Raw genomic sequence first — 15,995 nt, forward strand, 5'->3', positions numbered from 1 at the left:
AGAGATTGAGATTGTACACAGCTTCAGTTTGCTTGGCTCCACAGTCAACACTCTTGGCACCAGGAAATTAAAAGGCACATTGCCATGGGAAAGTCTGCTGTTAGGGACCTCTACAAAGTACTGAAGAGCAGTGGTGTCTCTCTGGAGACTAAGGTGCATTTGATACAGGCCATGGTCTTCACAATCACTTGTTATGCATCAGAGAGTTGGCCGATGACCAAGGAGGATAGAAGGAGAATTGATGCCTTTGAGCTGTGGTGCTGGAGAAGAGTACTGAGAATACCATGAACTGCTAGGAAAACAAACAGATTCGTCCTGGAAAGGGTTAAACTGGGTGGATCCTTGGAGGCAAGGATTCTGAGACTCCATCTAACATACTTTGGACATGTTGTGAGGAGAGACCGGTCCTTGGAGAAGGACATCATGCTTGGGAGGGTGGAGGGATGGTGCAGGAGAGGAAGGCCCTCTATGTTCAGTGACTGGGATAATTGGGATGGGAGTGTCGGAGACAGTGCGATTGGCACAGGACAGAGCAGAGTTTAGGGCTGTTGTACATAGGGTCGCTCTGAGTCACAAGTGACTCGATGGCACATAACAATAACAATATAACAAAATATTTCATCAATTTAAAGTTAGTTGAGTTTCTTCTTCCATGCTGATTTAAAGCTTATTCTTTTATAAAAAATCTTATGACTTTTTATAACTGTTGTATAGAATAATGGGCAAAAATACACTATAGCTTGCATTCAGTGACAGTTGTATGCTGCTCTGGGTGACTAGGAGTCTTTTCATTGGCAATGTTATAATGTATAATTTGTTGTCTTTTATCCTGCCTTTTGACATATGTTTTATATGTCACACATAGAAAACAAAACAAAAAAACCAAGCCCTTTCAGTGGATTTTGATTTATAACCACACTCCAAGTGGTTTCTATGAATTTAAATCTTAACAGGAACATGGTGTCTTTTCTTTCTCCCTTGGAGTGGCTTGTGAATGCAGACTACAAAATTAGTGGCCGCCAAACCACCGTTGCAACTCAACTAATTTCCATTGATTTGGAACCAATTCATACATCACCTCCAGTGGATGTTCTGAGGTTGTAAATCCCAAGGGAGAATATTGCCCACCATTCTCCTCTGGAGTCTCTGGTGTTTCTGACCTCCAGAGGAGTGCCTTCTTAGGGATAGCAGCATAACACCCTACGGATTTCACCACCAGAGCTCCCTCCTCTTACATAAAGGAAGGATTAGATATGAATATTGTTCAACATTTAAAAGGATTTTAATATTAAAAGGGCAAGGATGCTTTAGAGGATAGCAGATTAGGTTAAACCCATTTTGGCAGAAATTGACTACATACAAGAAATATCTTTCTTGGCCTCATCCTAATTTTGAAGAATATAAAAGTATAAATTATATGCATGTTTGCATGTAATGTTGGAGAAGAGTACTGAATATCCTATAAACTGTAAAAAGAACAGATATGACTTAGAAAGTACAGTTAGCATGCTCGTCACGGGCAAGGATGGTGAAGCCTTATGTCACAAACTTCCTTGGAGAGGGACATCATGTTTGGAAAGGTAGAGGGTTAGCATAGTTTTAGAATTTTTTTTTTATATTGGGATTTTTGTCTTTTATGCAGATAAAAGATTATTCTCAATACCAAAATGAGAAACAACCCTTCTTCAGTTTTGTGTTAACATTTGACATTCTGATTTCCTTTTTATTATATTTTTATTTTATAAAGTTATTTCCAACTCACTTAGATTGTAATTCACATTTTGTCCAGTTCCTGCAAATATCATGCCTAGCCCTATATCTTAAGTCCTCCTATAAAAAATGAAATTAAATGCATTGCTGCTCCTTAATACTATGGTATCTTTTGAATTCTTAGATTGTTTTTTAAAAAATCATACTGCAGATATACATTCAATCTAAAAAGGAGTCAAACTGAGTGGATAATGAATAAAAGATATCTTCTTTGTTTTGGTCCTTCATGGCACAATGATTTAGAACTTATTAAGATATATATTAAATGTTAGTTGGGGAAGAAATGGCCTTTATGATATATCATTTAGAATGTAAATTATTTTTAAGCTGAAGTGTGTTGAAATAAAACAGAACCAACGAAATAATCTGTATTATTTACAGGCTTAGAGTTTAAATGTACATCACTTCAGCATAAATATTGCATTATGAAATAGGAATTTTAGTTTGCAGTAAATTTATCTGCCATGCCAGCTTAAATAAAATAGTTTTACCCATCCAAAGCAACATCAGTTTGCCAGTCAGTGCTTCATGTATCAAAGAGTGGTCTGTGAAAATATCAATATCATTGGTTAATATAAATGAAATTAATTTTTAAAGCTGGGCTAAAGGTTGACATCTGAAAAATTGCATTACTTTGCAGAAGAGAAATTTCTGTCTTCTAGTGAAATTTCAGGTCATGAGGGCAAGTAATTTTCACAATCTTCAATGGGAGCCAGTGAAATATGAACTTCATTGTCACCTAGCCCCAAAGCGATAAGATAAAATGAGCTGATACATCATTTGCTCTGGTTTTATCATCTCCCTCAGTAATTGGAAGAGAAAACATAAGAGTGTGTGTGTTTGTATACTCCCCTCTTACCCCTCCCAACTCTCCCATCATCCATCCATACCTAGGCTAAAACCATTTTAGCCTAATCAATACAAAGGTCACATAACATCTTATTTATATATTTTTAATTTTTCATAGTGACTAAACTGCCAAGTACCACATTAGAGTAATGAATATATTTAATTGAAATTGTCATCCATGAAAATGCTAAAGATATTCCTAAGTATTAAACATTGTTTCTTAATGCTAAGAAAACTGTACCATATAATACTACCAGTAAACACAAGGAGAAAATATTGATGCAAGTATAAAAATAATAACCTATAAATAATTTAAAGGATGATTTTTCACACTTAAATAACTCATATTTTGTTATTATTTCTCTACTCCTTTTTTTAATTTGTTTAGCTCAATTAAAGTGGTTAGAAATGCAGATATAATAACAGAATAAACATCTTAAATTGTTCACCATAATCAACCATTCTTCAAATTCAATGAAAGGTCTTCAAGTTTTGCTTTAATTAAATATTTTTTAAAACTTCAAACCTGAAGCAATTCAAATATTATACCTTGATATCGTAATTTAGAGAAAATATTATATAACAGAATTCAGAGTCATGATAAAAATATGGAAATACAACTTTAAATATTTTACTTAAATTTATATTAATTAGTGATTTATTTCTCTCTGCTGTGTCTCTTTTAGCTAAAGTTTAAATAATATACTAGACTAAGTATGTATATATATATATATATATATATGTGTGTGTATATATATATATATTCACACACACACACAAATGTGTATGGGTGTATGTATATAAAGTTAAATTCACTATTAATAATACCAAAAAGCTGAATAAAATGATGCGGTGAACATTTAAAGAGAGTGCTGTGGGCTTAAGCTTTCAAGCTATTCTACACTTGAGGTCATAACTGCAGAGCAATGGTAATGATATGGTTACCATAGTAACCGATTCATTGGAGGGCTAGACCTCTGTCTAGGGTGCTGTCAGTGTATGTAGAGTTTCAGTGAACAGAGTCCCAAAGAAGGGTCTGCTTCTACCTAATCCAGTTTTAATTGAACTCTAGAGACTTTGAAGTGAAGCCTCAGACCAGGCATATACTATTCCAATAAGAAATGTACCTCTTGCTTAGATTGACTTCCACTGTTTTTGAGAACCGACACCTTTTTGTGACAAATAAGGAAATAATATTATATCCATTTAGCAAGGAATTCTGTTTGTATTTTATTTCATCCCCTACCTATGTTTCCCATAATGTAGGATTTCATGAGTTATTTTTCTCTTTAAAAATCGTATCAGTTTCTTTTAAGATTTTTCTTTTTTAGCTTTTAACTATATTGAAAAAAAACTTAATCCTTCCTGTTTGCCTTTTATGAAGTCTTAAAAAATTACTGTGACTGGAAAAACTCTGCCATTCATTATATTTCCATTTATATAAAGTTTAAAATCATACTAAACAATGCTAGATAATAATCATGGATATAATTGTACTAGTATCAGAATTTAAATGGAAATAATAAACTGCATAAAAAAGAGAGTGCTTTTCTCTAAGGAAGAAGGGAAATTAGGAGGGATTATTATATATGAATGTTTCAACACTATCTGTAATTATCTGTAAATTGTTTAATATATGCAATAATTTGGCAAATCATAGGATCTTAGTAATATTTAGTAGTGGATATAAAAACTGATTTTTCTGTGCTTTTGAGTATGGTTGACATTTGGAAATAGAGTATTAGCAACGTACTACTTGCTGTTTTTCAAGTAAATCTTTGAAAGACCGTATTGCTTAAATAAAGAAATGAAATTTCTAATTAATCACAATTATTTCTGTACATCAGAATCTTATAAAATAGTTTAAGGTCCTTATATCTGTTGTTAAGTATCATATTTGTTGTTATTGCTTTGTGTTGTTGAGTCAGAACCGACTCATAGCTGATTCTCCATTGAGTTTCAGAGGCAGTAAACCACCTTTGAGGAGTTTGCCTATCCTCCTCCTGCAGAGAACCTGGTGGATTTGAACTGCATGCTTTTAGGACTGCAGCATAGCTTCTTAACACTACATATTTAATTAAATGAATATGACCTTCTTATATTGGAAGTCACTATTAAATGCAACACATTGTCTTTTTATAGCTTTATAGATTAAAAAAGCTACAATTTACATATTAGTGTGTAATATACCTACAGAACTAGAACTTGATTCTTTGTTCATTTTTTTTTTTTTTTAGCTGGGGGTTTACCTAAAACCCAAGTTCATGAAAACAAAGATCATTGGTTAAACTTCTTGATGAGCTTTGTGGTATATACTTGAAGTTCAAGAGTCATGTATTGGGAAATTTAGAAGTAATTGAATTATTGCTACTAACTTCTCACAGAATTTTATGTTAGGTGTTTTACTAGTCTGGGCCTCATTTTCCTTTCTAATAATTGAGTATATTCAGTATGTTATAAAACATATTTAGAATTCTCAAACATTTGAAAAATCCAGGTGACAATGTGAAATGCCAATGGAACTAGGTGGCTTTTTGTTAATGCGTTATTGATTTAGAACCAACCCACAGCTGATTCTCCAGTAGGTTTTCAGAAATAGTTTAATCACAGGGGAGGAGATTACCCATCCTTCTCCCATGGAGCAGTTGGTGGATTTGCACCACTTGCTTTTAGGATTGCAGCGCAGCTTCTTCTCATTAGGCCATCAGAGCTCAGTAATTGTGAATGAGTAAAAACTTGATGTAGAGACAACTGTACTAAAATGCAGAGTGAATGTCATGTGTTATCATGTAATATTTGCATGAAAATTTGCTGTTCTCTCTTTCACTGAACTTTCACAATTCCAAAGCTGTTATCTTTTCCCAAAAAAATAGCCACCCCTAGCAACATGCCCAAAGTCTGGGAGATGAAGCTCTTCCATCTTTGCCTCCAAACTGCACTCTGGCTGCTCTTTTTCCAAGACATATCTGTTCTTTAGACAGTCCATGGAATATTTTCCAGTTCTTGTTTTAGTTTGCCTTTGGATATGAACTGACTCACAGCCGACCCTCCAGCAGGTTTTCAGAGGTAGTTAATCACACAGAACGCAATTACCCATCCACATCTATCTCCAGCAAAGAAATTGGTAGATTTGAACTGTGTGCCTTTGGTTTGCAGCACATCTTTTTCCTACTAGACCACCATTAAATGCAGGATATGATGTAATTTCTCTCTCTCTCTCTCTCTTTTTTTTTTTTTACTATTCTAAAGCTAAGAGTAGTAGAGAGGCCATGTAGGACACTACATAGGAGGAGAGCTTTAAGACTCTGAATTGAGAGTTGTAGTTCTAGTGAGATCAGACTACCTCTCCCTTAAAATCAGAATCTTGAGAGTACATCTCATGGATTTGTCCTTACTTTTCTGACCAATTTCTCTTTTATAAGTAATGGTCATATCATTGAGCTAGAATATATGTACAGGAGTTTTTACTTTCTTTGATATTTTGAATATTTTCTGATTTTGTGTGGTTCTGTTTTTTAACAACAGTCCTTGGTTTTGAAGTTATATTCCTTTTTTGAAGTCCTATAGTACCAGAAATGGATTAATTTCTACAGAAAAATCAAGTTGGCAACTTCATTCTTGCTGAAATAAGTAAAAAAGATTTTGGAGGGAGAAAGAGACTTTGTATTTTTAACAAAGTAATGTAGTTTGTTTTGGGTTTTTTTTTTTTTGTTAATTCATTGCCATTGGGTCAGAACTGAATCATAGGTGACCCTCAAGTGGGTTTTCAAAAGCTGTAAATTTATAGGAGGAGATTGTCCATCCTTCTGCTACAGAACAACTGGTGAATTTGAAACATCAAGTGTCCCTGCCTTTGGGTTAGCATAACTCCCTGATGATGGTGATATTACATCAACTCCCTTATTTACATTTAGCATCAAGAAATAGAAAAGAATAAAGACAAGAACAGTGCAAAGTATGTGAAGTGTAAATTCTTAGTATTGATTAGGACTTTATTTCCTTTCTTTACTACTCGTTCTTTTGGATGCTGAGCAGTAATAATCAAATATTGTTTATTACTATTTTTCAAGGTAGTTATTTTTAAAAAGGTGTAACTTAATTTTTTAACCTCAGAGGACTTCATGGATTTTCTTCAGGCATCTCATTTTCTTAATGTTATGTAGAGTACCAAGGTGGAGGACTGCTGAATTTTTCTTTTAACATTTTTCAAACTTATGCTTTTGAAATGAGTTTTAAAAAAGAAAAAGGAAAACAAAACTTGAATAACAAAGTGGCTTATGCCTAAAGACAGGATTACTTTGAATTGGCCAAGCATTCTAAGCATCTGTGTCTGTCACATGGGATGACAAGAATTGTAACAAGTTACTCTGACAACCACCTACTCCATGGAGAGATTATGCTGAGTTCATTGGCAGGTTTGTGCTTAGCTTTAGCTGACAAAATGATACTTAACCTCTTCTACAGTCAGCCTTTGTGCTTTCTGAATAAGTCACTCTTGCTTTAACAGTGACTTTTAAAGTATGATGTGTGTGTATGTGTGTGTTTAATATGAATTTACATTTTTATGTATACACAAAGACTGCTTCTGGATATACTTTAGGTGAAACTGGATTATATATGTGATTTATAAGTATGTGTGACATTCTTTTAAAGTCTTTGTTTTTAACATTCTGTTCACAACTATACTGTCTATGACAAAAGTCAATCAAAATATAGTGTTTCTGTAAAAGATAAAGGTTCATCATTGTTCTAAAGTTTTTGACCCCACGTTTTCACTTAAACTTTTTCCAAATCTTACAAACTTAATGAAGTCTTCCTCTCCATCTCAGTAACTTTATTGTTGTTGTTGTTTTAAAAAAAGTTCTTTCTTTTTTAGTTTTTGTTTGTTTGAATTGGATGAGAGAGGAAAAATTTGGAATCCTTACTTACTTGAGATTATTTTTCCCCCTACTAGATCCTGGCATACACAGAAGGGCTGCATGGAAAATGGTTGTTCACAGAGATACGATCAATCTTCTCTCGTCGTTATCTTTTGCAAAATACAGCCCTGGAGATCTTTATGGCAAACAGAGGTAATACACTTTAGAAAGTACTTTGTGAAGAGGTAATGTTGTATCTTTAAAATTTCATTTTGAGCAAAGGTAATAGTTTCCAGTTAAACAGTATATTATATATGTTCTGCCCTACTGCCTTCCTTTTTTTTTTTTCTTTTTTTTCTTTGGTGCCACATACTCATGGGATTTCTTTTACTTGGTCATTAGTCTCATTTGTATATCTCTTCTTTTTCTGACCATATCATAAATTAGTTGAGGGTTATGTGAGATAAAAAACTATTTAATTAGCTATCTTCAACATTGCTTTGATGCTTAAACTCATGCTGAAGATATTGACATTTAATTAAACAATTCACGCATTAATTTTGTCTAATCCATTGCCATTTTTAAAGGCATCATCAGAAGATGATACTGAAGTGCTCTATTTGCTTTCATTCTTTAAAGTGGAACTAAAATTCAATTTGCCGATTTAGAATGAAACTGGATAAAATTCATTAAGACATTGAGAGGAAACAAAATACATTTTAAGGAAAAGTGTTGCTCAGTATGTGTGGGTGTGAGAGGGAGAATATATCATAAAGCTTGGTGACTTCTTACACATGTGGCTAAAAAGAGATTGGTGTTTTCTTAGTGGTTCACTTTATAATCCCTGAGTTACTATCTTTCATACCTTTTCCCCCATTGTAGTATGAAATCAGGGAGATTTGTTTCCTTAGATAATGCAGATTTCTTGAGGTTTTTTTTCCTTTGATTTTCTCGACTACACTTACATTTTCTAGTGTAAACATTATTTTTCCTAGAAAATAAGCAGGTGAATATTTCAAACTTCAGTTCAGTCTGCATTTGTGCTGTCTCAAAGGAATTTCTGTCTTATATTTTATTACTTACTCATCCTCATTCATTTTCCTTCTTTGAAATTTCGTATGTTTTCTTATTTTAAAGGAATTTTTTTCTGTTATCTATTTTCTTATTGCCATCTGCTATGCCTGTGAAAACTTTTTATTTTTTTTTCTTGTATTCTTTTAAGAAATAGAGGCTTTAAAAAAAGGTGAATATATTTATGTCAGTTCTAAATATCTTGCATGTGTTTAATAAATGATTAGTTGCTTTTTTAATTAAACATGCCAGGGTTAAAAAACTACACCACAACAATAAAGTTTGGAGTTTTGGTTTAAAAATTTTTTAAGCAAAATTGCATACAACTTATTATTGTCAAGTCAGAATCAACTCGTAGATGAACCTCCAGTGGGTTTTCAGAGGCTGTAAACTGCATGTGAGGAGATTAGCCAGTGTCCTTCGGAGCAGCTGATGGATTCAGACTGCCTGTCAGTGGTTTAGCAGTGCGACTCTATCCTCAGGCCACCAGATCTTCTCATTAAGGCAAAATTAGTAGGAAGGAGCTCTTCCAATGTGCATGTGTATAATTTACATGTGAAATTATGATATTCAAGTTAAAATGTAATTAAATTTCATAGCCTACCAACTTAATATCTTCTGATGTCATTTACTTTACAGCTTTCTTATGCTTTTAGAAGGATAATTTATAGATTACTAGCACAAATTATTATTTTTTATATACATGTCCTTTTTTAATCTTCATTGTAATAATTGAAAATAGACGTTTTTAGAAAGAGTATACCTTTGTTTATTAATCACCAAAGATATGATTTTCTCCTATTTAAGCGACTAGATGGCACATAACAACAACATATAAAAATATATGAAGTACACCTTAAAAAGCATTATAAAGAAAGAGAATATTTTAAAAATTATTCCCATTTTTGCATGTTCTTGTCATTACAAAATTCCAGAGTGAACGCTGTATAGTGGAGTAGACCTGGGGGGAAGGATTGCCTAACAATAAGAGAGTTTTTGTTTTTTCTTTTTGAGGAGAGGGGTGAATTGGGGGGGGAGGAAATGGGCAGGAAGAAAAGTGCAACAATGAATGACTGGAAACCCTAAATCTCTGTAAACTTTCATTTAACACCATGCTTAGAAACACGTTTTTTGCCATCATTTGTGGCAACATATTACATTTATAAAAAAAAAAAAGTAAAAAAAATTTAAAAAGTCATTCCCATTGTTATGTTACTAATCATTCCCATTGTTATGTTACTAACTATATATAAAATTTTAGAGGTTCTTTCTGGTAACTCATAGGAAAATAATTTAAGTGCCAAAATATAATTTATCCAAAAGTTGTGATTATCTTAGCCAACTACACCAACCATGGTTAGAACTCTTGACAGTGTTTAGAGTTTGAACTGTGAATGAGAAAGGAAATAGTGAAATGAGTATCTACTCTTTTATGTTTACAATAAAATTTGATGTATAGTAAAATAATATAATGAGAATTGCAATTAATAGGTACAATTGCAATTAATAGATACACATTTTAAGAATAAATAGGTTATTGGACCATGTTGACAATTATTTAAAGGAAGTAATACCATGTTCTTGTTCTATTAAATTTTATTTTTACAGTTGCTGTGATGTTCAACTTCCCAGATTCTTCAACTGTAAAGAAAGTAGTTAACTATCTACCTCGTGTTGGTATTGGAACCAGCTTTGGATTACCTCAAACCAGGTACTGTATTGTTTGGTGAAAATATTCTATATTAATAATTGTTCTTGTCATTTGATTTGATATCATTTCTGTCTGTTTTCATAATATGTTTCATAGCACGTCATCATTATTAATAATGTATTGAATTTCTTTTGAGTTACTGAATTGTATCTTCAGTTTTTACCAGCACATAATACAGTGTCAGAGAGTATATACACACTAAATAATAATACTTAATGTAATAATACTTAGTGTTCCTTGACCCCCCTCATTCTTTGAAGATAGGAGTACATTGCAAGACATTTTTAATATTTCTTAAGAAAAATGAAAATTTTAATATTTTGGAAAACTCTGTGTGTAGACCACTATTAGCCAGTCAGTTTGCTTTGCTATTGCTTGCCTGTTGCTGTGATCCTGGAAGCTATTGCACTGACAGACCAGCAGAGTCTTCTATGGTTTACAGATTTCAGTGGAACTTACAGACTAAAATAGACTAGAGCAGGACTAGACATCCATGACTGATGTAATAGACCCTGAAAACCTTGTGAATAACAGACTGCTGCTGCATATAGTGCTGTAAGAAAAGGTCTTCAGATTGGAGAACAGGCTAAAATGCAACTAAAAAGAGCTGCCTTTTCAAAGTGAGTGAACCTTAATAACTCAGAAGGAGTAAAGCTTTTACGTAATGAAGTACCTTCATTTTCAAATATGATAAGATTCTAAATGAGGAGAAACAGCCATATTAATTTTTAATTGAATATAGAATGAATGAAGTGTGAATATAGGAAAATTATAATTTGTCCAAATGAATTGGAACCCTCAAAGATCACCTAGGTTTTAATGAGCTGAGAAAGACTACTATTGGCCACTTATGGTCAGATAATTACATGATCTACTATGCCAGCCACGACAAATTAAAGAATGGTATCATCATCCAAAAGAACATTTCAAGATCTATCCTGAAGTACAATGCTCTGAGTGATAGATACTATCCATGCATCTACAAGGAAGACCTGTAAATAAAACTAGTATTAAACAAATACACCAACTACTAAAGCCTAAGTGTGTGAAATTGAGGATTTCTATTTATGTTTGTAGACGGTTTTGGTGACCTAGTCATAAGAAGCTGCAATTTAATCCCAAAGGCACATGGTTTGAATCCACCAAGTGCTCCATGGGAGAAGTTTGGACAATCTCCTCACAAGCTATTTACTCCCTCTGAAAACCTGCTGAAAGGTCAGCTGTGGAGTCAGTTCTGACTCAACAGCACACAGCAACAATGATAACATTTATATTTGCAGTCTGACATTGCTTGAATATGCAATCAAGATACTTCGAGAATAATTGGTGACAAGAATACAAAACTTGGAAGCAAATTAGAAATATAGTAGTTGGGAAAAATGGCTTTGTTGAGAAGTTTGTGATCATATGCTAGAATTTTTTTACAATTGATGATTTATTTATTGCACATAGTTTAAGATAGTAAAGGTAAATGAATACATGTACCTCATGTAATGACAACACAGGAATCAGATTGATTGTGTCTGTTCAAAAAAGATCATGGGAGAATCTCAATATCAGCAGTCAAAACGAGGGCAAGCCTGGGGGATGACTATGAAAAAAGCCCTCAATTACTTTTAGGCAGGTTCATATTGGAGGTAAAATAATAATGCAAAAATGCCATAATAGAACCTTGAGTCTATTTGTACTTGCATCAGAAAGCCATCTCAAGAACAGATTTGATGTATTGAGCACTAATCTATACCAAGAAATTTGGAAGAGACTCACCTGGCAAAACAACTAGAAGAGATTCATATTTATTCTTATTTAAAAACAAAACAAAAAGGTAATTCAACAGTGTGGAATATCAGAGTATCACTAATATTACATACAAGTGAAATCTTGTTGGAGAGTGTTAACATATAACTGGAGCAGGACGTTGACCCATATGGGAATGCCAGAAATTCAAGCTGGATACAGAAAAGACTGTATGGAGTAATTGCACTGTTAATATCAGGTGGTTCAAATCAGAGAATACTAGAAAAATGCGTGTTATGGACTATGAAAGGCATTAAGTTATTTGGATCATAATTCAGTTATGGATAAGCTTTAAAAAAATGGGTACCAGAGGAGTTAATGATATGAAACCTATGCATTTAACTTTGTGGATTACAGCATATTGTGGCGAACCTTGAGGAAAATGGAAATCCCAGAATACTTGATTGTGCTTATGTGAAAGCTTTGCTTGGACCAGGAAGCAATCCTAAGAACAGAAAAGGGAAGTGCTGCATGGTTCAAAATCCAGAAAGAAGTGTGTTAGGGATACATTCTGTCTCCATACCTTTTCAATCTATATGCAGAACAGATCTTTCAGGAAGCAGTGCCTTATGAGGAGGAATGTGGCATCAGGATTGGAGGTAGACTCAACAGCCTACATTATGCAGATGACACAACCTTGCTTGCTGAAACTGAAGAAGACCTATAGCACTTACTGCAGAAGGTCAAGGACTATAGTCTTCAATATGGATTGAAGCTCAACATCAAAATGACAGATTCTCACCACTGAGCTAATTGACAGCACCATGATGGATGGAGAACAGATTGGGGTTGTTAATCATACAGCTTGTTTGGCTCCACAATCAGCACTCCTCACACCAGCAATTAAGAAATTAAAAGGCGAATTGCACTGGGAAAATCTTTGGTCGGGGACCTCTCCAGAATGCTGAAAAGCAACCATGTCAGTCTAGAGACTAAGGTGCTCCTAATCCAGGCCATGGTTTTGCAATTACTTATTATCCTTAATATACTTACTGGACAATGACTAAAGGTGATAGAAGAATTGATGCCTTAGAATTGTGATGCTTGAGAAGAGTCTTGACCATACCACAGACTGCCATGAAAACAAATAGGTATGTTTTGGAAAGGATGAAACCAAGTTTCTGCTTGGAGGCTAGGATTTTGAAGTCCTGTCTTACATGTTTTGGGCACGTGGCCAGGAGGGGCTGGTCATTGGAGAAAGACCTTGTGCTCTGAAGAGTGGAGGGACAGCACAGAAGAGGAAGACCCCAGATAAGATGGATTGATACAGTGACTGTGGATAGTGGAGGTTAGTGTGTCAGAGTTAGTGAAACTGGCTCAGGACAGGGCAGAGTTCAGAGCCGTTGTACATAGGGTCACTATGGGTTACATGCAACTTGACAGAACATAACAATAACTATATATATATATATATATATATATATATCAAGAACAAGGAAAGGCTGCATAATTTAAAATCAGTATGAGGTAGAATCTTTTCTGTATACTCAGAAAATATTTTTGCTGAGCAAATAATCTGAGAAGCTGAACTATGTGAAGAGGAATGTTGCATCAGAATTGGAACAAGACTCATCAGCAGCTTCCATTAAACAGATAACACATTACTTACTACAAGTAAAGAAGACTTGATGGCCTTACTAAAGAAAACCAAAGACCAAATCCTTTAATAGGGATTACATGACAAGATCAAGGAAACAAAATCCTCCCCATTGGACTAATAAGCAACATCATGATAAATGTATTTCCAAAGTCAACAGTCCCTGGGTTCAATGGTTCACTGGAATGCTCCCCAGAGATTCAGACCCGTCAAGGGAATGACTTGTGCAACTATAGATATCCAGGCCAATATTGCAGGTACTGGTGAGCACTGTAGACTCTTCAGGTGCAGTGTAGCTGGAAAGTAGGAATCCTAAAATGAGAGAGCTAGTATTGAGTTTGTATAAGCTTGTCTTAGTGTGGGGCTTTTATCCCACCCTAATAATTCTCTCTCTTTAACACAGTAAATACTATTGCACAAAAGAAACTCTTGACTAGGAAAGACATTTTGAATGGTAAACTTTGGCACCACACTTAGCCTTTGTTTCAGCAGAATCACTAGACCTCCCCATTTGTTTATAAATTGTGGGGGGGAGGGCGCGCACTCACGCGCATGTGTTTATACTATAAAACGAGTCAACAAGGTGGGGGTAACTGTGTCTGATCTCTGCTAACTCCACAAAGGTGAAGTATCCCCATCAACAACAGCCAAACCCATTTTTATCAAGTCATATATGAGCTCATTGCACATACCTACTTCTACTAATTCTGATATCAGCCACACTGCCCTACTGCAGGATCTGAATTCTGTTGTACTGAATCACATTGATCTCATAGAACAATACTTATGGTTATGGGGTTTGGTAGAGATTATAATAGATTGCAATTCATGTTGAAAACAGAGTACAATTCTTCATTCCAGGCAGCTTCTCATACATGCTCTCAAGTTCTTTGTCTTTCAAGTTCACAGCTTAGGTCAGTGTTAGAATGTTCCATAGTCATATCAATTGTATTCACTTTCCTGAGTCATTTAGGAATTTTGGACAAAGGCCACGACTGTTTTTTTGAGTCAGCTCTCTCATGTTGATCTCTCGTTCTCTGCTCATCCTGCTGTTACTCTGGTGTAGATCCTAGTCTGAATGACAAAAAATAATCTCTGACCCCAAAGACTAGCACTGCACTGCCTGCGTCCTCTTACTTCCTAGTAGTGAGAGTCCCAGCTTGGTTGGTAAACCTCAGTTTAACTTGGTGTGATAAAAAAACTGACCAGTCCATAATGATTAGCTTACACACAAATCATTTCAAGTTCTCACATACTCAGAAAGTGAAAATCAATGGTTAGGAATGTAATTTAAAAGAGTAAACCCATATTTCATTTAAAAAATAGTTTAACATTATTCTGATTTGAAATTTTAGTTGCTTTATCATAACTATTTAGAAAAATAAAATGTCAAATTTTAAATATAATTCCAGATTCAGTTACATACTATCTACATGTTATTTTGCCCTTTCACTGAGTACGACTTCCAGCAAGGACCCTGTTCACAGGGACCCTATCCTGTCCTAGAGAATCCTCATCATCTCTGACACCCTTGAGCCCATTGCAGCCATCACTATGGCAGTCTGCCTTGCTGAGGGTCTTCCTCTCTTTTGCTGACCCTTCACTTTTACAAACATAATGTTCCTTTCTCAGGCATAGCCCCTCCTAACATGCCTAAAGTGTGTGAGATGAAGCTTTGTCCTCATTGTTCCCAAGGAGCACTCTAGCTGCACTTTTCCCAAGACATGTCTGTTTATTCTTTTGGTATTCCATTGGTTATTCAGTACTCCTTTCCGACACCACAGTTCAAAGGTGTCAGTTCTTCTGTTATCCTTATTCTTTGTCCATTTCTCATATATATGAGAAGCAATTGAGAAAAACATGGCTTGAATGAGGCCCACCTTCTTTAACTTGGCATCATTTCTCCTCAGTACTTTGGAGAACTGCCTGACGTACCCTGGTACTTTGGAGACATGTCAGTACTTGGGAGAATTGAATTCCTATGTGATATGCCTTTTGATATCTTGACTGCTAGTGCCAAGTTTGTTGATTGTGGATCTGAGTAAGATGAAATACTTGAAAATTTCAGTCTTTTCTCCATGTATCATGATGTTGCCTATTAGTCCATTGGTTAGGATTTTTGTCTTCTTGATGTTGAGATGTAAACCATATTGAAGGCTGTAGTCTATAGATCTTCTGGAGGTAGTCTTTCAAGTGCTCTTCACTTTCAACAAGCATGTTTTGCTCAGCATGCAGACTGAATAGATATGGAGAAAGGATATGGCCCTAAGACACCTTTCTTAATGTTAATCCTCACAGTTCTAGTTCCCTTGCTCTTTTCAGATAATAGCTTCTCAGTCCA

The 15,995-nt window shown here is 34.7% G+C and overlaps 1 protein-coding gene across 1 annotated transcript in view; it reads left to right on the top strand.

Annotated features, from left to right (window-relative positions):
• The window catches only part of LRBA (LPS-responsive vesicle trafficking, beach and anchor containing), an 874,405-nt gene that overhangs the window by 555,237 nt on the left and 303,173 nt on the right, over window positions 1–15,995 (top strand). Inside the window, exons 40-41 of the mRNA XM_006884505.1 lie at window positions 7,574–7,691; window positions 10,158–10,260. Of these exons, the coding sequence (XP_006884567.1) occupies window positions 7,574–7,691; window positions 10,158–10,260 (221 nt within the window). The remainder of the gene's footprint in view (window positions 1–7,573; window positions 7,692–10,157; window positions 10,261–15,995) is intronic.

Source organism: Elephantulus edwardii, unplaced genomic scaffold, assembly GCF_000299155.1.
Source record: "Elephantulus edwardii isolate Elephantulus edwardi_28Jun2011 unplaced genomic scaffold, EleEdw1.0 scaffold00034, whole genome shotgun sequence".
Lineage (NCBI taxonomy): Eukaryota > Metazoa > Chordata > Mammalia > Macroscelidea > Macroscelididae > Elephantulus > Elephantulus edwardii.